The sequence below is a fragment of the Euprymna scolopes genome, chromosome 33, assembly GCF_053919585.1.
Source record: "Euprymna scolopes isolate OS-2025 chromosome 33, ASM5391958v1, whole genome shotgun sequence".
In the NCBI taxonomy this organism is placed as follows: Eukaryota; Metazoa; Mollusca; class Cephalopoda; order Sepiida; family Sepiolidae; genus Euprymna; species Euprymna scolopes.
In genome coordinates, this window is record NC_136514.1 from 28,414,364 (window position 1) to 28,440,077 (window position 25,714).

At 30.9% G+C, this 25,714-nt stretch overlaps 1 protein-coding gene across 50 annotated transcripts in view; it reads left to right on the plus strand.

The window, feature by feature from the left end:
- Positions 1-25,714, plus strand: part of LOC145258179 (uncharacterized) — a 399,192-nt gene that overhangs the window by 240,063 nt on the left and 133,415 nt on the right. For 40 of the 50 annotated variants that reach the window (XM_080116006.1, XM_080116009.1, XM_080116011.1 and 37 more), the window contains 3 exons: positions 8,559-8,588; positions 19,858-19,890; positions 24,460-24,501. In XM_080116006.1, coding sequence (XP_079972132.1) covers positions 8,559-8,588; positions 19,858-19,890; positions 24,460-24,501 — 105 coding nt within the window. The remainder of the gene's footprint in view (positions 1-8,558; positions 8,589-19,857; positions 19,891-24,459; positions 24,502-25,714) is intronic. The other 10 variants (XM_080116030.1, XM_080116054.1, XM_080116057.1 and 7 more) reach the window with 1 other exon arrangement.

Sequence of the window (25,714 nt, forward strand, 5' to 3'; positions counted from 1 at the left end):
TTCTCAACCCAAAGCTGCTCAAAATTACAAGATGCTTCAAAAAGGCTGATTGAGAAGCCATCAAAGAACACATCAGAGATGCCTCATGGACTGATATCTTTTTCATTCCTGCTGAACAGTGTGCCAATGAGATAACTGAATAGTGCGAAGCGGACATTGAAGCACGTTTCCACATGGAAGTACTATAGCAAGCCCTCACTCTCTCCAATGGTATACTTCAGCTTGTGCAGTTGCCATTGCGCAAAAGCAGCATGCATTCTGCCAATTCATTTACCATAAATACAAATAGACAAAAGTTTATAGAAAGTAGAAATAATTGTAAGAGTGAAATAGCCATAGTCAAAAAATAAAAAAGGCATACTGAAATGACTAGAAAACGTTTTTTTAATAGACACAAGAGAAAAATGAATGTACACATGTACAAGATAATGGCAAATCTCCTTGAAAACGACCTTGAGTCTGTAGTGGAATGGGTTCGTAAATGAATGGTAACATTTAATGCTACTAAGACAAAGCTTCTCCTCTTTAACAAACATTCTCAATCACCGATTGCTATGACAACACGGCCTGAGAGCTCGTCGTTCAAACTCTTTGGCTTAACATTCGCAGGCAAAATGAAATCTCTACATAATTTCAAACAATTTGTGCAATGGATAAAAGTGCTGAGTAATAATCAGTTCTAAGTGATGGTTTTCTGGAGGTTGAAAGTTCAATTCTCGGTATAGGTGATGTGAAGAATACATTAATTTAATTTATTTATTGTGGACTATTATCCTCATCCTCTAGTTGTGGCCAACTATTCCTCTGGCCTTTGTCAGGTGGTTACTGCAACGCGATTGGAACTCCGAACCTCCTAACTGCATCCTCAGCAATCACTGCCTTCCATAGTTGTTGTCATCTCACCACGTTTTTGGCCAATAAGCATTCCAATTAATTAAATAATATGAAGAATACAATTATGAATTAAGACTTATATCCAGTTATGGCTGATGGAATGAGAGAAGCTACCGTATGGATTAAATAAAGGATTCCTTTTAAAATTTTGCACAAATTCCTGAGTTTGATAAGACATTCTCTGAAGAAGATTGGAATTTTCATCGGCCAAAATGTTGTAAGAATAACGTTTAAGATGAGAACAGTAGTCTTAATAATATAATTTATCAATCCTTAACTCAAAAATTTCGAAACATTGAATAATTTGTTTTTTATAATTATTATTACCAAAATCTAAAACCTCGTCTGCTTGCACTCAAATACTTTTGAATAAATTTACTTATCCAAATTCTTTTTTTCGTATTCTTTGACTAAAAAATTTAATGAAAAATAACTTAAATTTCTGTTGCAAAACTTTACTTTTTTTAAAATTCTATAACTAAAGTAACTAAATGAAAAATAATACTTTGAAACTTTATATTTTCAAATTCTATTTTGACATGCTATGACTAAAAATTTTGATTTTTTTTTTTATTATTATTATTCCTGCTTACGAATGATTTAAAACTTCTTTTTCTTATTACCTAAATCTAAGTCTACGGTTGTTCGCTCTTCTAAAATAGTTGATAACATTAAGGGCAGTTGTTTTATTTTTCCTTCAGTCGAAGTTCTCGGAATTCAAGGGCCCCCTACCTGGGGATAACACTTGGACTCTATATGAGATGCATAGTTATTTAAATATTCCATTAACGTTCTTTATCTCAAACACTGAGTTATTAAAGAAGTTGAGAACATAATTTTCCTCTCCGCAATTGACCATTTGAATGTTATAGTATATCTTTCTTTTTGGTCTCTTCGTCTTACAGGATTGCAGGACAAAAATTTATCTGGTCTGGTGGAGTATCTAGCTTCGTGTTGCTATTTGAGGTAACATCACTTGGAGAAGGGACACCATTCCTTGTAAAAACCAGTGTGAGTTAGCCATACTGATGCAATCTTATTTGGGCTGCAAATACGAAATGTGATTTTGAATATTTAATCAGAGTTTACTTCTAGGGAAAAGTATCCTCATGCCAGGTTGTCCTGACAAACCCTTTTATACCTATAAAGTTAGTATTGTCTTTATCGGCATTGCCCCGGATGAATAATATCTAAACCTCAGAAAAGATTATTCAATCTTTGACCTTAAACTGGTACAGATTTCATCAGAGATCAGATTTTCCAATCAGATTATATATTAATTAGAGGGAAGTAAATCTTATTTTTTAATCAGGGAGTTAATTCCCTTATGTCATCTCTCTTTGGGAATTTGTAAGGTGTATATATCCAGAGAGTGGAATGGGCTAGGTGGATAAGGTAGAAAAAGATGAAGGGAGGGAGAAAACAGGAGAGCGGAAAGAGACAGAAGTTTGAATAGAAATATGTATAATTCTTGCCCTGGGAAACACATTTTTTTTTTCAAATTCAGAGCTCAGAAGAAAGCAATAGGTTTGAAGTATTGGCATTATCAGCGTAAATTAAATAAAACTATTTGCTCTAATAAGGAGTATTAAGCACTATTTTATATATAAAAAATTTCTTTAGAGAACTTGAATGCCTACTAGACATTATCTTTGAGTGTCTGAAGTTTCTCTGTACAGGCGTTTGTCAGAACAACATGGCATGAGGATACTTTTCTTTACAAGTGAACCCTGACTAAATATTCAAAATAACATTGTATTCACAGCCCAAATAAGATCTCCTTGGTATGGCTAACCAACACTGGCTTACGAGGAACAGCATAAAGCTGGATACTCCCCCAGACTAGATGAATTCTTACCCAGGAATCCAGTAATACCAAGATACCACTAGAAAGGTATAACATATTTAAATGGTCAATAGCGAAGAGGAAAATTATGTTCCCAACTTTACTAACTCAGTATTTGAACGGTAAATGAGAGAATTTTAATGGAATATTCAGATATCTATGTATTTCATATATAGATCAAATTTTAGCTCCCCAACCCCACCTTGATTTCTGAGAACTTTGACTGAAGTAAAATGAAACAAAAAAAAAAGAGTAATAACTTTATATTTATCTTATATACATACACGTGTGTGTGTGTGTGTGTGTGTATTGGTTTAAAATGTGAATCATTTATATTTATGTTTTTATGCTTTTGTTACAGCCAAATACATGTTTGGGTTTCTTTCCATGACACACACATTTGCCATTTTGTGTGTTATGATGCGAACACAAGGTCGGAATAAAAATGAAATTATAATGCGTGCAAAAATTAATTGCCTCAAAAATGCCCATGCGACTGTATGTCTTGTAGGATTCAATTGTTGAATAATAGAAAAAAAAAAAAATAACACCCACTTAGTTTGCGTGATTGGAGATAAAATTAACGTGAATTCTTGCTGATCATATGTAAATGAAATGCTGCTGGTTCGAATAAAAGGCCTGTTTTTCAGTAACTAAGCCTATTCAGATTTGTGAGTGGAGAGCTTTGACAGCAGTGTTGGATTTTGGAATGGCAAGCTTTGACAGTAATGTGTAAAGTTTAACCCTGGACATTGTTAGTTGAAAGTGCAGAATAGTTAACAATTAATAAATGTAACCACAGGAACGGTTAAATTTTTAGTCTTATAGGTTTAAAAATGATTTAATGAAAAAAACATCTTTGCATAGTATTTAATCAAGATGTCTGTCTGCACAAATAAAGAGGTATTTATCTCTATGCATTGTAGCAATTTACAATTCGTGAAAATTAATTCTGTTGCAACCAGAAAAATGTTAATATGCCGCCAAACAATCATTTTAATTCATGTGTTATATCACATTATCATTCTGACATGTTTGATATTTTGTGTAACTTTTCATCCCCACCTTCCCCCCCCCTTGTAAAATTGTCTTCATTTTTTTTTTTTTTCTTTTAGTTTTTATCTACTTTTTTTTATTCCTGGTTTTGTGTGGTTTCTTCATCCCAGTCTCTTTTTTATATTTCAAATAGTAAAATTGTTTTACTTGCTTTCAGCCCTTTTTTCTACTTTTTTCTTCTTCCTGGTTTTGTTTGGTTCCTTCATCTCTTTCCCCCTTTTCCTCTGTTTTTATTTTAAAATCTTAAAATTGTTCTTCTTGCCTTCAACCCCACTTTTTTTCTACTTTTCCCCCCCTGTGTGTGTTTTTTTTTTTTATTTTGTTCCCTCTGAACTCCTTTTTTTAACTTCCCCTATTCTGCCACTTTTTTCCCCCCTTAATTTTTAGTACTTTTGGAAAAACAATTTTTCTAATTTTTCATTTTTTTAATCAATGATAATAATTTTATTTTTAATAATAGTAAAGTTTAATAAACAACTCAAAAAAATATTTTCAAGAATAAAAAAAAAAAATGCTATAATCTACAAACTTTGTACTTAAGCATATAAACATTGGCAGGAGATTTATTATTTTTTTGTCTCTTATAGATCTGTGTGAGATTTGGTTTGTTTCATTGAACCCATCATATGTACTTCAGAGATTTTTCAGATTTTGCGTTCTCGTTTATCAAAGACAGAATACACAGAAAAAAAAAACTCTGAAAGGTACCTGTGCATTCTTTACAGTAGAATTGAACTTGCACAGCATACAATCCGCTTTGAGTGAGGTATGGAGAATCCAATGGCACATTGAATAAGACGATCTGTCCATACCAGTCAAAGATCGCCTTCTTTTACATAGGTTATCTTGACACAAATCAGAAGCCCTACCTGTCCCATCAGGTTTGTAGTCAGTTTACCTTCTTTTAGATAGGTTTCCTTCACACAGTCAGAAATCCTTTCCGCCTCATTTGCTCTGATAGTAACTGTCTGGTTATGGAAACCATTATCAAAATAAGAGCTTTTTTTTTTTTTTTTTTTTTTTCCCCCCAAGTTTTCTTTATCTTAGATGAACTGGTTTTACCACAACTAAGAGCCCCTATCCACACTGTGCATATATGCATACATGATGATTGCAGCATCTCTAAACATGATTGCCGTCTCAAGTTTGATGTTCTGCATCAAATCATCCTTCATGTGCCCTCAAGTGGCTTTAAAAGCATACAGACGTATATATACATTAGTATTAGAAATATGAGCATGGAAAATAAATATATACTATAATTAAAAAAAAAAAAACAATTTTTTTTGTATTATTTACAAACAATAAATGAATAATCAAAACTAATTTCTACAATTACAAGAAACCTGAAATTGTAATTTATTATTGCTATAATTTTGTTATTTCATATGTATTTATTTTTGTCCTTGTCTATCTCAATTATCCTTGGCCTATTTGTGTAATTTCGGAAAAATAATGAAAGCACTAAAACTTTTGGGGTGCTGGAGTATGAAAATTAGCTGCTAATAGGGTTGAAGTCCAACTTGTTCAGTAATTTTTGTAATTTCTCCGAGGACACTAAAGTCAGCCATAGATAGTGGCCTAGATAAATACCCTTATTTTTGTAACATGTATATTTATTATTTATTGTTGTTGGAATTTTGCTGTATTTTAAAAATTTGAAAACAACAAAATTAAAGTATGGAACATTCTATTGCAAACTATCAAAAGTGATTATAAATTATATATGACAAGCAAAAGAGAAAAAGGAAAAACAATTTTGAACGCAGGAAGAAATACTGATTTGACTTGTTTCATTTCGATCAATAAACATTATTTTTTCTGAAGACATTTGTTGATCCAAAGGAAATCAGTCAAAATGTATGATTTTTATTTCTACCTGGGTTTAATTGTTTTTTTCCTTTCTGCCTTTTATAAATTCTGTCTTAATGACATTTCATATTATGATATATTGTGTGTGTGTATATAATATATATATATATATATATAATTTACAGGGTGAGCCAAAAGTAGGTGGACCATGTTGTAAACCGTCCTACCTGTGGAAGTGACACTCTTGTCATAGAGGCCATCCAGCCACAATAAAAATGGTTCTGGCTAATTATACTCTTAAAAGAAAAACAGATGAAGTTAAATTATATTTGTTTTAGTTGCTGAATAGCGTGGAGATAGCCAGGACCATTTTTATTGAGGCCGGATGGCTGACCCAACCCAAGTTGGCCTCTGTCATAACAAGATTGCCATTTTCACAGACAGGAAGGTTTACAACATTGGCCATCTACTTTTGGCTCACTAATATATAGTTATATATAATTTAATTATTCTATTCTTTATTACTTTATGATTATATATATGTATTGATTTATATGTATTTTTCCTATTACATTAATTTTTATCTTATTTTATATACCTTGCATGTTTTACTAAAAAATTTTTTTCATTTTTATTATCATTCTTTTTACAGAAACAGAGTTATCTCGCTTAACATGAAAACGTTTAATAATATTAATGGATACTATCTTTACTGATTGGTTCCCAATTATTCCTAAAGTACTTGTATGAAAATCATAATGTATGGCATTTTCTTGTGTAAAAATAATACTTAACAGATATTAGCTTTTGATTGTATTTACCATAAAAAAAAAAAAAATTAAAAGGAAACATTTTCATTTTGATTTTCACACTAAAGATGATAAACAGCTAATATTTGTTATATACTATATTTATTCACGAAAGTTATATAAATTTAAATTATGGTTTTAGTAAAATATAAATTGTTTGGAAATAATGCCCAAATCCATCTCATTATAATTTCCAATCAATCATTAAGATATTACCCATTAATTGTGCTAGAAATTGTTTAACATGTTTTTGTTTTTTAATTTTTTTTTTTAATTTAACAATGTGCAATTTTAAACCTTTTCTTTTTAGGTTTCTGAACATTTATTTCTAAGTTTATATATATATATATATATATATATATATATATATATATATATATTAATAGCAAAATAATTAAATATGATTTGTTTGTAAAGTTATTATTATTCAGTGGTTGGATTAAAGTATTTTTAGAAAATATGTTCTTATTATCTTAACTGACTCACCTTTTATAAAGAGATGGTTGTTGCAGTAAAGATTGACTTATAGGAAATTCCAAGATGGATGCTACATAAAACAAATTCTTCTGATCTAACAGGAACCAGTTTACTTATACTTTGCTTCTTTCTCTCTTATAATTAATTTTTTTGTTTGTGTTATTAATTTTTAGTCAAATTTGCTGCTGTATTATTGTCAGTGTATAATATAACTAGTCAAATTAAGTGTATGTAAATGTAATAATAAAATGAAATCAAAATCTCTATGCGCCCCCTCCCCCCAATCTTAAAACTAATTATACAATGCACAACGAAGATGTTAGCTTGCTAAAGGACTAGGTTAAGAAAAGGAACTAGACCATAGTCACAATTTGAACTCTTTTATTATCAAAAAGAAAGTCTTTCATTGGTTGCAACCAATGAGAAATAGCAAAACTTAATATATTTCAAGGTCTTGATTACATTTTTCTTTTTCGAATGATCGTATGCCGTACAAAAACCTTTTCTTAGTTATTATCACCTTCTTCGATATATTTATGTATAACATTACACGGAGGGGGAAAAAATGTAATTTTGATACTTTAATGTTCATAAGGGATTAATTGAAATGCAAGGTGAAATGCTTAAAGTGGATCAGATTTTAAAATTACATATTGGTTTGAGAGTTTATAAAGAATGAATTTTTATATATATATATATATATATATATATATAGGCGGGGAGGGAGGGACTGATCCAAATTCCCGAAACTAGTTTTGTAAACTTTGGATATTTTGCTAATCTGTTCCATAGAGCAAAATTCAAATGACTTTAATCTTACCACTGAGTTTATTTTTGTTTTTTTTTTGTGGAAAAACAAAAGAATGTTTTAAAAAAAAAAATGTATAATTTGTATCTTCATATTGTATTGATAAATCTCTTGGGTATTGTGAATTTTAAAAACATACAAATGTATTGATTATAACTGGTAAGTAAATGCTAAAGTAAAATTAAAGCCAATATAAACCCGTCTTTGGTCATGGTTTTGTTACGGTCGTTTTTGATTGGTTGATATCATTGACGAATCAGAAGTAAGCACAAGGAGTTATTTTTTTCCCCCTTGAATAGATGACTTGGTTTCTCTCACCTTTTTGTGGTTTGAATGAATAGGACTGTTAGAAATTAAATGGCACATGGAGAAACAAGAAATTATCCATAGAAACAAATAGCTATAAATGGGGGTAATATACAGCCCCTTTTTTGTTTTAGTTAGTGTGTTTTTTTTTTATGCAAACCTTGTGTCTTAAAGGCAAAAAGAAAAGAAGGAAGAAGTAGATGAACATGGAAAAGAAACTGATTGCAAGAATTGAACAACGACAACAAAACAAATGGTAATTTTATACTGCCATTTTCAATATTTGTTCTTCCTCCATCTTTTCTGTCACCAAAAAAATGGTGGGTATCATCTTTCATTTTCAATTTATTTAAACCATACTTTTATATTTGAAAACAATTTTTTATTTGAATCAGTTTTCCATGTAAGATGACCCTTAGATAGGGATTCAAAGATCTTTTGAAACCTTGTGCTGTTTTATTTTTCAGGCTTTGAGTTTTTTTTTTTTAAGGTTTTTTTTTTTTTTTTGTACTATGAGTATTGTTACATGTTTTTATCTTTCTTCCCTTAGAAGAGAACCTTGAAGCCACTATCAATATCGGTAGGTATGATTTTTGCATGGCATTTGTTTGCTCTGCCATTGTTACACTTTTTAATTTGTTTTCTTATACAAAACTTGAATTTGAACGGATTATCATTATTACCTCCCTTGTTTTGTTCCATTGTTTTTGATTTTTGTGATCAAGTAAGCAAATGTACTATTTTATCTTCCCCTCACAAATTGTAGCCCAATCTTTTTATGTTTGCACCCTAAGAAAGATTGATACAAAGTAAAAACCGGGGGGGGGGGCGTTATATCTTTTGTCTCTAGATTTAAAATTTTTAAGCTATCCTTCCTACCATTCTTGTAGCTATAGTCATATAGTTTGATGAGTATTTTGGGATTAAATTTCACCAGTAGCAGCACTGGTTAGTTCATTTTGGAAAGGCAAAACTTATACATGTGATTGAAGAGCGCTTGTGAATTTAATATTCTCTGGAAACTTTCCTTTATGAAAGAGGCTCAACTTGCCCAGAGTGAATGTCATGCCAGGACAAGGGAAAAATGAATCAGAAATTTTTTAAAGTTCATTAAATTCGCTTTCAAAATGAGCAATTTAAATGTTTTTCTTTTTAAAGCTAATTCCTTGACTGATATTCGGTCATTACATTCATCCATATTGAAAAGAGAAGAAAAACAAAATGGACTCCCTGCATGTTGTTTATTTTTGATATATTTGTTTTCATTTCTGAGCAACCATCGACCACTTATTTTAGGCCACTGACGTTTCCTCTGAAGTGACTTTTGGGGGCACTTATTTCACCTGATTTCTATTAGGTGTTCTTTTATATTAAAAAAGAGTTTTGTATGAGTTATTGTTTCCCTGTTATTAAAAAAAAAAAAAATGTTGAACACTAAGAACAGCAATTGAAAACTAAACCTTCAAGTTGAAGTTCTGCCAACTCACCTATTTGATTGAAATGAACACATATATATATATATATATATATATATATATATATATATATATATATATATATATGTTGAGATTTGTCTTCGATGTGATGGGAGCAGTGGTTATATGCACAATGAAACATGTATAAGACGCTCATGAAAAGAAAGTTTAGAAATTTGCCTATATTTTAAAAAAATCATGATTTTTGGACTGATTTGTTGTAATAACTGAAATCTAATTTAAGTGAGTGTGTGTATATATATATATATATATACTGGCAAAAACCAAAAACAACAAGAAGGAATAACTTCATATTTGTATTTTTTTCGCTTATTACAATTGTTTTGACATGAACCAGACAATTTTAAATTTTATGTTATTTAAAAATTTTCGTAGATACATCTTATGTTTGAAAAAAAAAAAATACAAAGTTTTTACTTATCTTGACACAATTTCATTCTGTTAAAACTACATCAGGCCATATATATATATATATATATATATATATATATATATATAATATTTCTAGTCATGTATATTTCAGCAGCAGCAGCTGCCAATAGCCAATAATGCTGCCTTCCCTCCCTCTAATCTCTTTAAAAGCAGTCACAGAAAATACAAATGATGATTTAGGTAATCTGTGTGTTTTGGGAGAACTGTAGATATTATGACATCCATAAATAAAAGTATATTTATTAACAGTAAATAATAATGTGTTAAAGATTAAAAAGAAGATTTTTTAAAGTCTATATCTTTTTTCGGCTTGACACCAGTGTATAGAAAATGCTTTCCTTTCCCCAAAAAATGGAATATCACTCAGACTAAATAAATGAAACAGAATTTTTTTTTTTTTTTAAAGAACATAGTTGAAATGAGATCAAATCTTTTTATCAAAATAAATTAAGGTGCTTATACAGATTAGTGACGTTTTAAACCAATACATTTCAGGTGAAAACATAATGTACTTGCATGTTATGTTGAAATTAGTATAAACTCCAAAAAATTACGAAAAAATGATTCAGTAAATGTGCTAGATGTATTTTTAACAAAAAAGGAATTATCCACAATTATGTTGACACTTTGTGTTTAAAAATACCGGAATTACAATTATTTAGTCAACATGATTGAGATGTAGTTACCTCTCCTGGATATTGAAAATTCTTCAACATTAAAACATGCGATATAATTCTATAAATTGATAAACTCAAATCTTATTTTTCTGTTTGATCATTTTTTTTGTAACTTTTGGAATTTATATTAATTTCAACATGACACTAAAGTATGTGATAATGTTTTCACCTGAAATGTGTTGGTTTAAAACATTACTAATCTGCATAAGCGCTAGGTTTAAACATCTGGTTTTTAGGAATAAAGCAGTTGATAACCAAAATTGACTGATTGACTTTACTTTATTATATAGAAGATAATGAATCCATAACATCATGTATAAATTGCCATATACTTTTATTGACTTTAATGGTATCCCTCAGAAAGACAAAACATAAAAGTATATAAGTTGGATAAATTGTATCATATAAGTTGGATAAAAGCATATGTTGGATAAATTTTATAATATGAGGAGTGTTTACTTTAATTTCAAAATGGTTGCTTGGAAATACTTGTGTTATGCAAATTTGTTATTCATTTTGAACAATCTCCTCACGATTATCCGCCCTTGCATTAATACCCTACCACCACCACCTTTAAACTATCACTCTAGATTTTTTTTATTAGAAATTCCTCTTTTTAGCTGATGAACTATAGTGTTTGAGATACCTTATTTTAAATTTGTTTTTATCCCAACACTTGACCAATGAAAATTGAAGTTTGTTTTAAATTAAAAAAAAAAAAAAATTGGTTATTCATTTTTTTTTTTTTTTTTTTCTTTTTACAATTTATAAATCTTATTTTTGTTATTTCTTTTTTTATTTTTCTTGTTAATTAATGCTTGGATTTTACAAAACAATATTTTCAAACCTTTTAGAGCTTTGTTTAATATTTACACGCTTAATAACATATTTGTAAAAAAAAAAATTCAATTTAACTCATGAAAATTATTTTAAAAAATAATTTCACTAACAACATTACAAGTATGTTTTAATACATTTTACTGACAGAAATTTCTAGATTTTTCTTTTTTTTTTCATTTTAAATATATAAATTGTCATTTTGAACTAATTTGAAATTTTTGTTTCTAGCAAAAAGAATCTATATCGTAATAAATGTATTTTCTTAAAAAAAAAAACAATAAAAAAGCGAAACAAAAAAACAGCTGTTGTACTACTCCTGTGGAAGAATCTGCCAGCAAAAAAATGGTAGGTATTATTATTACATTTTTGCATGTTTTATTTTTTTAATCTGTTCTCATTGGATATTTTATGGTCAGCTGACATTTTATTGGTGAATAGACTTTTCTGATTGGCTAATTATGTTTTATGAATATGACTATATCGTTGATGATATATGTAGAAATTTGATTTGTTATTTAAAGTTGTTGCCATCATAACAATCTTTCTAACTGCAATAAATTTGTGGGTACATATTGGGGATTACATCTGTATACAAATGAGTTTTATAGGATACATGAACTGTGATTGCATGCTCAAGAAATGTTATTATACAAATTACTTTCACCTGAGGATAAGAGCCATTCTTTTAAACATCGTGGAATAAGAAAATTTGAAGTTTTCAACTTGTATTCCTTGTCGAATAATAAATTGTAAATTATATTTTACAGATTTTAAATTCAATTTCTTATATTAATGATCTATCTCGAATATTGAGCTTTTTCATGTGTTTAGTATTGCCCTATAAATATTAGTATTAATATTTATACTCGCTTTAAGTTTACAGAATTATTCAATATGTAAACGTAAAAAACTTTTTTGGATCTCTCTATATATTTTTTTCTTTTTCCATTTTTTTTTTTTTTTTTGAAAACTTATTTTTAAGGTCACCAAGAAGGTTTAGAGTATATTAACCTTTTCATGGTGGTCATTAAAGAAATTTTCCCAAATCCATTTCGTTTTATTAATTTAAAAAAAAATTTATTTTCTATTTTATTAATTCATCTTCAATTCAAGTTAACATACATTACTCCTACATTACTCCTTTCTTTTTTTTTCACATTACTTCTTTCTATTTTTTTTAACATTACTTCTTTCTTTCTTTTTTTAACATCTTTCTTTCTTTTTTTAACATTACTTCTTTCTTTCTTTTTTTAACATTACTTCTTTCTTTCTTTTTTAACATTACTTCTTTCTTTCTTTTTTTAACATTACTTCTTTCTTTCTTTTTTTAATATTACTTCTTTCTTTTTTAACATCTTTATTTTTTTTAACATTACTCCTTTTTTAACATTACTTTCTTTCTTTTTTGAACATTACTTTCTTTCTTTTTTTAACATTACTTTCTTTTTTTAACATTACTTCTTTCTTTTTTAACATTACTTTCTTTTTTAACATTACTTCTTTCTTTTTTAACATTACTTCTTTCTTTTTTTAACATTACTTTCTTTTTTAACATTACTTTCTTATTTTTTTAACATTACTCCTACATTACTCCTTTTTTTAACATTACCCCTTTCTTTTTTTTTTTATGAGTTCCTGTCAAACACGAATCATCTTTTACAATTACTGAATTTATTGTTGAAATAATCCTTATTTCTTTGAATCAATACTGTGTGGCAGAAATAGCATATTGCCATTGATGCCCTTTGTGATGTGTGAGAGGAATTTGAGTACCAGATCTTCAAAACTGCAGTATGGCTTTCACCTGTTGCTAGTCATTGGTAAAGGAAGCTGAAAAAAGAATATCACTCATGAGCGTTCGACTTCAGGCTTAGGCGGACTCTACCATATCTGAAATGTCTGTTATGATGTCACACTAATCTCAGACAGAATTTAAAAAAAATCATCTTCACATCACTAGCTATCTTTTTCACTATCTGAGTAGGGGGTATGTCGTAGGTGTCTGGTGCTGTATAGAGGTGAGTGTTGAGCTCCCATCCTGTCCTCACTTGCCTCTATTCAGCATAATGACAGGGCAATGATCAAATAGATATCAAATGTTGTGTCAGATCAGATCAAGCAGATCAAATTGCAGGCCTAATTGAAGTCTACCATGTTCAAAATTTCAGTATTAATCCAAAACTTGAGGCAAGGCAGCGTCAGTATTATTCAGCAGTTTACTCTAAACAGCCGATATGAACACTGCCAGATGATGAATTCAAAACGCTTAAAACAAAACTTTAACACAGTAAGATAAGACTTACCATAAGATTAATTATATGAAAGAATTTTTTTTTCAAGAAAAAATCTTTTTGAACAAATGGTTAAAGGATTTTTAGTTTTTGTTAAGATGAAAACATAGAAACAACTATGAATAACAATTATTTTTTGACCTAAACGAAAACATCATTTGCTTATTGACTAATTGCATTGGCTTTTCTGGAAACTTACTGTAAACTGCCAGATGCTGACAGCGAGATTGGGTCAGACTCTGGAAGAGTACCTGAATTTCTAAACTTATCACAGTTAGGATTTTGCGCAATCTTTGACAAAATGAAAGACAATCATCTGCATTGATACAAATATGTATTGAATGTAAATCACATCTTTGCTGTTTTAAACGATAGATAGTGGTTAGGATGCAATTTCAAAATTGATATAAATAACCATTTGTTAATAATTGCTTTGTTTTATGGATATTTAAACCTTATTTAAAAAATTTTTTTTTTGGTTGTTTAAAGTAAAAATTTTGAGAAGACAAATTATTTATCACGTTGATTTGAGAGATCTTCGATCTAATAGCCTTCATGTTATGGCTGCCACTAACTAGTGAGCGTGTATGTATGATGCACATGTCTGAAGGAGAGACAGTTGTTAATGAATCTTATTACAAGATGTTTGATTCTATCAGTTTATTTGCTATGCATACGTGATTTTTTGCTAACAACAAATTTAAAATGCTGTTAACTAAATTTGTAAATATATCCAATACAAAGGTGCATGTCAATTTTAATGCCAAATGAGATTGTGTCTCGGATAATCATGGAGATAAACCATGTATTCATGTACGTATCACTTGGATATTATGAAATATTCCACATTCTTCGTATAAACATCTACTAAATCCATGCATATGCATATCAAATGCAAACACATTTACCACACACACACATATATCTATATATATATATATATATATATATATATATATATATATATATATTGTTATGCACAAATACATGTTAATTCTGTATACATGGATGTTTGTCTTGTGTATGTAGTAATGAATGTTTATCCTACGTATGCATACACACATATATTCTGACATCTTAGCATGTATTCTATACACACAGCCTTATCTCATGCATATGAGCACACATCGTTATCCCATGCACATGAATGTGCATCATTATCCCATGCACACAAGCACATAGTTATACTATATACATAAATACACACTTTTATACTACACACATACCAATATATCTTGGACCACAACAAAACATTGCACACAGCCTTACTGATTGTATATGTAAAGTTGATAGCAAGCTCCATTTTGTTCCTATATTTAAACTCTGCAAGTCTGTTTCTGCAATAATTCCTTTCAGATGTAAGACATTCTGGCAGTGTTCCAATTGTACAGAATTTCAAGCACAGAAAGAAATCCATTTCACGAATCGAGTAACCATAAGTATAAAAAAAAATATATCTATCAAAATATAAATAGCCACCCCTCTCTCTGCCATTTTTTTCCTTTTCTATTTTTTAATCTTTCTAATAAAATAGCATACCTTTGCTTCGGTGAATTGCTTTTAAGAACTTTATGGAAAGTAAAACAAATTATATGCTATACCTTTTGACATTTTTAAAAAACATCTTCATTGTTTTTCTCTTGATGTACCCCCCCCCCCCAAAAAAAAAAACAACAACATGGGTAGTGAGAACTCAAATAAAGTTGTTTCTTCTGATAACTTTTTCCTCAAAACTATGATTTTCATCAATTGCTAGCAGGTTACTCGGCGTTGTAAGATACGCTTAAATATATTTTAATTCATGCATATTACGTATGAATTATTACAGAGTCAATTCTCTATTGATTATTATATTGAACCTAATATATAGTAGTGATATCAAAGCTAAAAAATTATATATATATATATATATATATATATATATATATATATATATATGACTTAGGTGCCATCAGCTAGAATTGAAACCAAAACATACAACTCTCCATCCTCATTCTTTAGCCTGTGAGCCACCTCCATATATATGTATCTCAAATCTCATAATTTAGGTATTTTAATTTTATGATTTGAAAAGGTTAATTTTCATTATAGAATTTTTTAATATTTTTTTTATTGTTTGCACACAAAGAATACAGCTTATTAAATATAAGTATAAGTAGATATATTGCATTTCATTATTCTGAAGTATATATATATATATATATATATGTGTGTGTGTGTGCAATTCACGTAAGTACTGTTTCGTTGTATCACAACTCATCAATGCGGCTAGACTAGCATTTTTCACTAGCCGTGGCTTGAACCTACAACCATCGCATTGACAGTCAGCAGCTCTAACTACTGAACCAAGAATTAGTGCTCGTAAATGATTCATCAAATGTCTATTAAATAAACATTTGCCCATCGCTTAGCAGTTCTTGAGCTACTATTTTGTTTGTAAACAAACAGCAAGTTTTATTCACCTGTCATCCCTTTTTAAAAAGATGGAATCGCCCAATCGTCAAAGACAAGATTCAAGCAAAGGTGCATGGTCCACAGTTTTATAATTATATGAATGCATAAAGTGAGCCCTGAAAGTAGAAACTCAACTATAAAAAAGAAATTATTACTTTTTTATAGTTTTCTTTTTATAGCAAGCGTTTATGTAAGGTGAGCACATGTTCCTATAACTTGCTCGATAGTTCCTGTGTAGCTATGGCTTGTCGAGTTTACACTATATGTTTGTACATGTTCTGTTTTCTGTTTGGCTCTTTGCCAAATCTATACAGTTAAGCACTGTTGATACTTGTCAGTACTTATAGGGGTGACCGTTTTACAATGCAAAGTGCTAATAACTTTGAAAAAGGCATAAATCTATTTCTCCTTTCACTAGATTTGTATTAAATATTAGGGTAAACTGGCTTCTGAAGCCTTTGTAAGGCAACAAATCTAGGAGAAAGACAATTTATTTATTTTTATTATCCCCCATGCTGCTTCTGGTTTGTCTTGAATTTCTCCCTGCCAGATTTGCAAAAGTGAAGTTGGAGATCGGGCAACTCAAAATACCTCGGACATATCAGTCTTTATCATGAGCACCAAAGTAAGAAAATAAGACCCAAATTATTAAAAAAGAAATTGTCACTTTCCTTAGCGGTGGACTGTGCAAGATGAGGGAATGTTCTTTAAACTTGTCTGATAATTTTTGTGCGTAAGTGATACGTGAAGCTTACAACATATTTTTTATGTTCTTTAGTTTATTGCCAGTTCTTGCTTGACCATCAAAGTTGTGCAAAATGTTTCATTTCTTCCCTTTGTAACCAACTGCATAATAATGCAACCCAGGTTTTACTAAAAATAGTAGGAAGCAGTGGGTAGCCGCAAACAGGGTCAGAACAAGACACTGCATGATTGCAGGGGTTTAACCCATATGATACTATTATTAATGATAATAATGCAATAGAAAAAATATTGGTTTATGTAGTCAAAAAGAGAAATATAATCTGAAAGACAGCCAACAAAGATTGCTTAAGCGCTATACTCCACACTCCAATTAGTAAAGTCGAGAAAAATGGGTGGTTGACCCAGGTCTGTGATACTGTAGATGTTCGTCCACTTAAGTGTTGGGAATTAAAAGAAAAAATAAAGAAAAGAAGTTGATCAGCAGAACAAAGATATAGAAAGTGGGATTGGTGGAAAGACAATGGAAAGGAAACTGCTCACCAAGGTACACAAAAGCAGTTGAAATAGGATTGTTAATCAAGGTGTGGCAGTAACGGAAGCAAAAAATCGGACAATAGAAATCAATATATTTAGAGTTAGTTTATGGACAGTTTTAGGAATGGAAATGAGTTTTGCAACAGTTGTGAACAACTTCCAGTTCGACACAGTTGGAGGCAGGTTGTGACTCTGAGAGATCGAAATAGCTAAAGTCAACAAATGACAAAAAAAAAACCTTGACAAACTATGTGGATGTTGGCAGTTAGAATGTTGGTGTCACACATACATCCAGAGGCCAACTGGTATCTATGAAATGTGTTCACGACTGTGGTTTCTTTGGTTTCTCTTGCATTATTGTATTTGCATGGCATTATCTCACACTCCATTTAGTAGGGTTAAGAAAAATAGATGGTTGAGATTGAGTTCAGACCCAGGTCTAGAGCTTCTAAAAAAAAAAAGTGATAATTCAACCTACCAAAGCATGTATCCTGAATTTTGACATCTTTGTTACATAATGTCTTATAAAGAATGCTGAGTGTAGCCGCTAATGTGCTAGAAGCAAGTATTTTCATGTCGGACAGGTGTGTATCTATTTAGAAATGGATTCATTTGCGACATGATTTTCGTCCACATTTTTTTGTTTTTCATGTCTAATGGTTGAACGCAATGTTATTTCTGGCATCACATCCTCCCCATCGCCTCTCTTCATTTTCAGCATCTTCTCTCTTAATTCTTTGTCTTTTTGGGAATCTTTCCAATACATATTCTTCAGTGATGTAAGGTGCAGGGAATGGGGAATGGGGGAATGTTTATTATCCTGTCTTGAACTGGTACAAGTATTATTATGACTATTAATGAATTCAAGCCTGTTAGTGTTTCTTAGTATACAGTATGGTACAGAGTCTGGTGTAAACAAGAAAATAAAGATGATGTAGCTCCAATAGGGAGAGCCTTCTGCTATTCAAATCAGCCATCTGAATTTTAAGTTTTTCAGTATTTGGAACTTGGTCTACCTCATACCACTTAGAAATAAGCTGATAAAAAATACTGTAATAGTATCATAAGTGCTACTACCACAGTGAGATTGTTAGGACAAGAGACAATCAAAGGGGAGGTAATTCATTTTCTGTTTCAAGCAGAGTTAACTCCTCCCTTTTACATCTGTTACATGAGTTCTCGTATGGAGATGTGAGAATGGGATAAGGCTGATACTAATGAAAGGGATAACTTTGAACCCGGGTAAATGATAGTTGTGACACAGAAACTTAATATTGGACTAAGACTGATAGATGTAATTTGTATCATTCTGTGTTCACTTCTTGTGAATAAATGTCTGCGCCGAATTGACTGTGAATATCCTCATTTCTTCCATTGCGTTTTGTCATTCATGTGCTACACACGTAAACACACTTGTTCGTCTTTGGTCATAACATTTTGCAAAGCATTAATAGTTATGATAGGCCAAACACCTCCATTCATAACAGAGATATACTCACACATTTCTTCAACAAAATCTATTACCTATTGCAGTTAAAAAGAAACTCCACTCTTTTTCTTTCAGAGATTTTGAAAAGAAATCAATTTATATTCAAGTTTTATATCAAGAAAACCTTTTTTGTGTCTACCCATGTTCATTCTCACGTGTTAATCCTCTATGTAGTGCCAGTTGTATTTTGAGGGTATTTATGCAGTATAAGAACCATGCTATTGTCTGAATTGTTTGAGTGGTTCACAGAAAATGCCGGAAGGTGCCAAAGAAAAGTTTTTTTTTTTTTTCTGTTTTGTTTACATGTTAGCCAATTTTTTCAATGAAAATAATTTTTTGGGGGGTCAGTACAAAGCTAATTCAGTGAAAACTGAAATAAAAAATGAAATCAATGTTGTTGGACAAATTTTATGAAATATTAGAGAATTAAAATTTAAATTTAAAAAAATTCATTGTAAGATAAGTTTCATGAATAATTTTTTTTTTTTTTGAATAACAAACAACTAATAACAAACAAAAGTTACTTTTATTTCATTTTTTTTTTTTTTTTTTACATGATTTGTTTCTTAGGATTTTTGTATGATTTATTTTCTTGTTCAAATCAAGGAAAATATTTAGATTTTTTTATAATAAACCAATGATAGCAAACGAATGTTTTTTTTATGAATTTTTTATTTTTTTTATTTTTGTATTAGGGCACTCATGGTTTTGACGCCTTCCAGTGTTTTTTTTTTTTTTTTTTTTTTTGTAAACCTACTATAGCACTATTTTTGGTTCCTACTATAGCACGGTTTTTATACTGCATAAGTACCACTTTGAATAACCAAAGTTTGTTCGTTATTTATGAACTGTGAGGTCATTTTGTGCAAAGATTTTTTTTCTATTTATCATCTGAAAAGATGTTAATTTCTGAAATTTTTGTTCTTTTTAGAACAAGAAAAGGTAACTCCGTATGTTATTGCCGGTAGGTACCAGGCATTATTACAAAAGTTTATGGCTCACAAATCGACTGCACTAAAAAAAAAAAAAAAAAATGATTATGCTGAATAAACCTCATGTTATTCAGATTGATTCTGTTCTTGAATTACATACATATTGTGATGATTATTTTTATTACTCAGTAGATGTTCTCACATGAATTATCACCATTGATTGCTCACTGATAAAAAAAAACAAATAAAAACAAGAAAAAAAAAATTCCCAGGAATCTGAGTGACTAAATCTTCCCAAATATCTAGTACTCTCTTTTAAAAAGTTTTTTTAATGACTATTGCAAATGACTTTGCATTTTCACAAATGTTGTTTACCATTTGCGTTATTGCCACAGTCGTTAACCATTGATCCTTAATGGCTGGAATTTGAGTGGTAAGGATTTCAGTACTTTTTATGCCATTCCAGTGAAGGTCTGCATAGTACTTTTTCTTCTTGGTCTCTTTCTCTCTTTATTGAATTTCAATTTTGTGTAATATCAACTAATGTTGGTATCCTCACATGAGTCATTATTAGTGACTACTCACTGGCAATAACAAATGCTGTTTTCTGAGTGACAAGTCTTTCCAGATTTTCCAGCACTCCTTGCCTCTTTAAATAACGATTGCAAGACATTTTGTGTTATTGCAGCAGTCGTTTCTTCCTGTTAACAATTGTTGGCCCTTTCTGCACCCTACCAGTTGAGGTCTGGTTAGTGCTCTCATTCCTTGGTCTTTCCATTCTCCTTAGCCATTCATGATCACATTGTGTGTAATTATAATTTCATATACAAGTTTTTGTTGTCTTTCATTTATGGACAGCAGCAATCTATGGTACTCTTTCAGGTGTTGAAGAGTGGAGGGCAAAAGAGTACTATAGGAGATGAGGTTGGAGAGTTCAATGTTAGTGGTTTGCGAAAACGTAGATTCCATGAACAAAGCTTCTTTCTTAGAACTGCACGCCTGTGGAACTCTCTTCCATTTGTCTGTTTCCCAGCTGACTACAATCTGATTGTCTTCAAGTCCAACATAAACAAATTCTTGATGAGCCGCCACCTTAAGTAATCCAGTCTACCAAATTTCCATTACTAACGATTACAACGATATTATACCATTGATTACTGTACACTCTATAACCCTTATCCTTGACTTGGGAGAGCAGTACAGATATTTAAAAGAAATTTCTCAATTTTTAATTTGTGCAGTCGATTTGTCAGCATCTTTTCTAAATCAATGTTCAAAGTTTTTATATTTCGTTTGAAATTGTTTAGATGAATATTTTTCTTCACTTTTAATCAAACTAAGTTTTAAAGACCGTTAGCACTTGTGTACAATCACCCATATCATGAAAAAGATGCCATATACAGGGTGATCTACCCTTCCCACCTAATGATGCTACCTATGAAATCATTTATAAAATTCGCTGTAGTCCAACCATATTTGGTACAAATAAACTTTAATCTATGCCTGACTTGTCCACCAAGTTTTAGTTATGAATGCCCAACAGTCTTTGTTTTATTGCCGTTCAAAGAGAAGCATGCGTTGATAGGATGTGCAAAACTCTCAGTAACTCTTACACACTTGGCAATGCTTTGGTTTTTGGATTGATGGCTGTCTTGAAGTCAGAAATAATCTGGGGATTATTTTAATAGACATTTTGTTTGAAATACCCCCAAAAATCAATATTGGAAAAGAAGGAAGTTATGGTCTGGTAAGTGTGAAACACATTCATCACTAATTAAATACTCATGAAAGTGTGCTGACATATCACTGAACAATGATAAAATAAAGACTGTTGGAATTTCATGACTGAAACTTGGTGGATAAGTCAGGCGTATACTGAAGTTTATTTTATGAAATATGATTGGATTGTGGAAAAAATTGTGAATTTTATTAAGGATTCAATAAATGACATTTTATTTATTTATTTGAATGTTACATATCTGTAAAAAGAAAAATTAATAAAAATGGAATTGTGGTTTTGAAGTTTCGATCTTGTTAGGTTTTCTTTTCATGTGTTGCAGTTATTTTTCCCCTATTAATCATTGGGTATGAGTGGTCTAATCGATACTGGTACAGACTATGGGATTGGCTAAACCAAGTATAAATCTGTTGCATTCATTTAGTGTCATCACAGGCTAAAAGCAACCCCAGACTCAAAAACTTGCCAATTATAAATGTTAGAGGGATAGATTGTGACCCAGACAACAATTCTTCCCCCTCTGTCAGAAACATTGCGCATGGAATGTGAGAAGGGAAACGAAAGTTACGAGGCTACCAAAAGTAAATTCAAGGTTCACTTAATTAATAGAGAAATTCCAAATATAACTCGATGTACATTACTTATATGATTGTATTACGTTTAAAAAGAAAAACTTACAGCTTTTTCATAGGTTCTTTGTAGTGAAAACAAGGTTAGGTTAGGTTAGGCCTATTCAATCCAACTGCCAGTGAGCAAAATAGAAAAAATTAGGATCTCAATCATGTGATCTCACAAGAGTTGTCACACGATCCTATGGATTACTTTAATTATAAATTAGCAGGATACCAGGCATTGCCCAGGTTGAAAGAGGTGGTATACTAAGGCTATTGAGCAACCAACTCCCAGAAAAAAAAAATGTTTCAATCAAAACAGTAGCGAGTACCCGAGTGAGTGCAAAAAGGAAAAAAAAAAAAGGAAAAACATTTTTAAAATTAGCCGCAGTAGGCAGGCAAACTCGAACCTGTAACACGAAAGAGGAAAAGGAGGTGAAAAAAAGCAAACACCCTAGTTGTCACGGCCACAGCGACTTATGACATCATAGGCCTTCAAAATAAGGTTTTATAAATGAACGTTGAGATTGGTAGGTGTATAACTTGCAAAATTGTTGATGCAAAAACTTCCCCTCCTTGCAGAAAAAACGGTCCAGTCGACCAGCACAGAATTAATCTTTTTGGCCAATTTTTAGATTTTTTTCATCCGAGAGATCGCTTTTTCTATACCAATTTTGTCAGTGTTCAACGTGTCTGTCAAACGTTTTTGGCAGGCGTACAAACACACACTTTCACTTTTTATGTAATAGACTAGCGAGGGTACCTGGCATTGCCCGGGTGTGTGTAGGTGTAGTAAGGACCTCCACCCCTCCCGGGAGAGGGGAGTTAAAAAAATTGGTATAGTAGCGGGGTTCCCTGGCGGGAGTTAAAAAAGGAAGTGGTAGTAGCGGGGGGGGGGGCGACAGTAGGCAGTTTGTGTGGAGAGAGGAAAAAAAAAGTGGTAGTAGGCAGGCATGCAGGCTTGAATCCATAATGCGAAGGAGAAAAAAAAAAGTGCCGTCTTTGCCGATGTCTCCATCGTCTGACTGGAAGTTCGGAACGTTGAAATTAAGCAAAGTCAATCCAACTGATACGATGACTTGCAAAAATGGTGATGCAAAAAAAAAAAAAAAATCCTTCCTTGTGAAAAGCTGCCCAGTTTAGGGTGAAGGAATTAATGTTTTTGGCCATTTTTTTTTTATATTTATTGTCCAAAGGGTCAACCTTTAAAACAATACCAATCTCATCAGGATCCGTCGCTACTGTCAAAAGTTTTTGCAAGACATACAAACACACACTCACACACACATTTTGTCTTTTATATATTACACTAGCATGGCTACCCGGCTTTGCCCAGAAAGAGAAAGGTGGTATATTAAGGCTATTGAGCATTTTTTTTTTTTTTTTTTTAGGGCTAGAAGTTAGTTGTTAAACCCCCAGCCCTAAAAAAATAAAATAAATGAACTTTTGTTTCAATCAAAATAGAAGCAAGTACCCGTGTGAGCGCAAGAAACAAAAAAAAAAATTAGCTGCAGTAGTCATGCTCGAACCTGTTTCCCTTTTATATATTAGAAGGTTAGAAGAGATCCTTCGGCCCTTTTGTGAAAGGGCACAACTCTTGCTCGAAAACCCATTTTGGCGATTCTATATTATACAAGCAAAAAAAGATATTGAATTTCAAGTGAAACAAATGCTGCCTATGTAATTGTCAAGTGTCAAATAGTAACATATCCAAAAATTATGAAAAATGATAAGGTAGAAAAATAATTATGAATGAAAAAAGAAATTTGTGAAATGAAGCAAAATCACCATATCACTTTTACTAAAAAAGAGATATGTTGACAGGGGAGATAATTAAGTTCTGGTGCTGATGTCACATGACGGACATAATTCAAAATGTCGGAGAAAATTTATTCCCTAGATTATAAACTTTATCAAAAACAGTTTTTCATTTATAATTATTTTTCTACATTATTGTTTTCTGTAATTTTTTAATATATTACTATTTGCGACATGGCAATTACATGGGCACCATTTGTTTTACTTGAAATTCAATATTTTTTTCGTTTGTGCCCCTATTTCTCTTAAAGGGAGGTAACTTTACAGACAAGCAACTCTTGCCGTCCCTACAACTCGAGTAAAACTAGAATGCGGTCACCAGTCTGTGCCAGTAATCACTAAACTTACCACCATTTCCCTACGTATTAAAGAAACTTAATTGTCTTCGTTTTCTCTGAAATTCTGGTTCTATATCATTGCTTATTTTCCTCTAGAGGAAGAATTGGAACACAAAGTAGAAAGTGCTGATATTGTGGGTAGGTACCTCACTTCGTTTCTCCCCCTTGCATGATGATTCCCTAAATGTTAGAATCATTTTTTTTTTGTGTATGTGTAAACAGATTTCTTGATTTGAAAAAATAAAATTAGCTCATCAAAAAATAAGAACTTATATTCTCAGAATATGTTCATTCAGTCTGTTAATAAAATTGCAATTTATTAACTTGAGTGTTACAGATGAAAGAAATACTATTTCAAATGTGAATGTGACGGGCGAAAGAAAATGCTATTTCAAATGTGACGGGCGAAAGAAAATGCTATTTCAAATGTGACGGGCGAAAGAAAATGCTATTTCAAATGTGATGAGCACAAGAAAATGCTATTTTAAATGTGATGAGCGAAAGAAAATGCTATTTTAAATGTGATGAGCACAAGAAAATGCTATTTTAAATGTGATGAGCGAAAGAAAATGCTATTTTAAATGTGATGAGCACAAGAAAATGCTATTTTAAATGTGATGAGCACAAGAAAATGCTATTTTAAATGTGATGAGCACAAGAAAATGCTATTTTAAATGTGATGAGCGAAAGAAAATGCTATTTCAAATGTGAGTGTGACGAGCAAAAGAAAATACTATTTCCAATGTGACGGGCAAAAGAAAATGCTATTTCATATGTGACGGGTGAAAGAAAATGCTATTTTAAATGTGATGAGCACAAGAAAATGCTATTTTAAATGTGATGAGCACAAGAAAATGCTATTTTAAATGTGAGTGTGACGAGCAAAAGAAAATACTATTTCCAATGTGACTGGCAAAGGAAAATGCTATTTCATATGTGACGGGTGAAAGAAAATGCTATTTCAAATGTCAATGTGACAGTCGAGAGAAAATACTATTTCAAACTTGAGCATTACAGGCAAAAGAAAATGCTATTTCAAACAAACAAAAAAAAATAATGAATGTTTACAATCTTAGTTTTTAGCTACAAAAAATGCAATTTGATTTATTTTTATTGTCAGCAATGAACATTCTTACATATTACAAAAAAAAAAAAACGATTGCATTTTCTTTATTATTATTGTAATTTTTACATTCGATTTTTCTTTCTTTTTCATATAAATTATCTGATTATTTTTCATGTATGCAAGTGGATTTTGTAAGGTTGTTTTATCAAAACTATGTAACTTGTGAAAATAGTTGATAAAATTGAATTCTTTCTGAAGATCTTTCAACTAACGTTTATCAAAGAA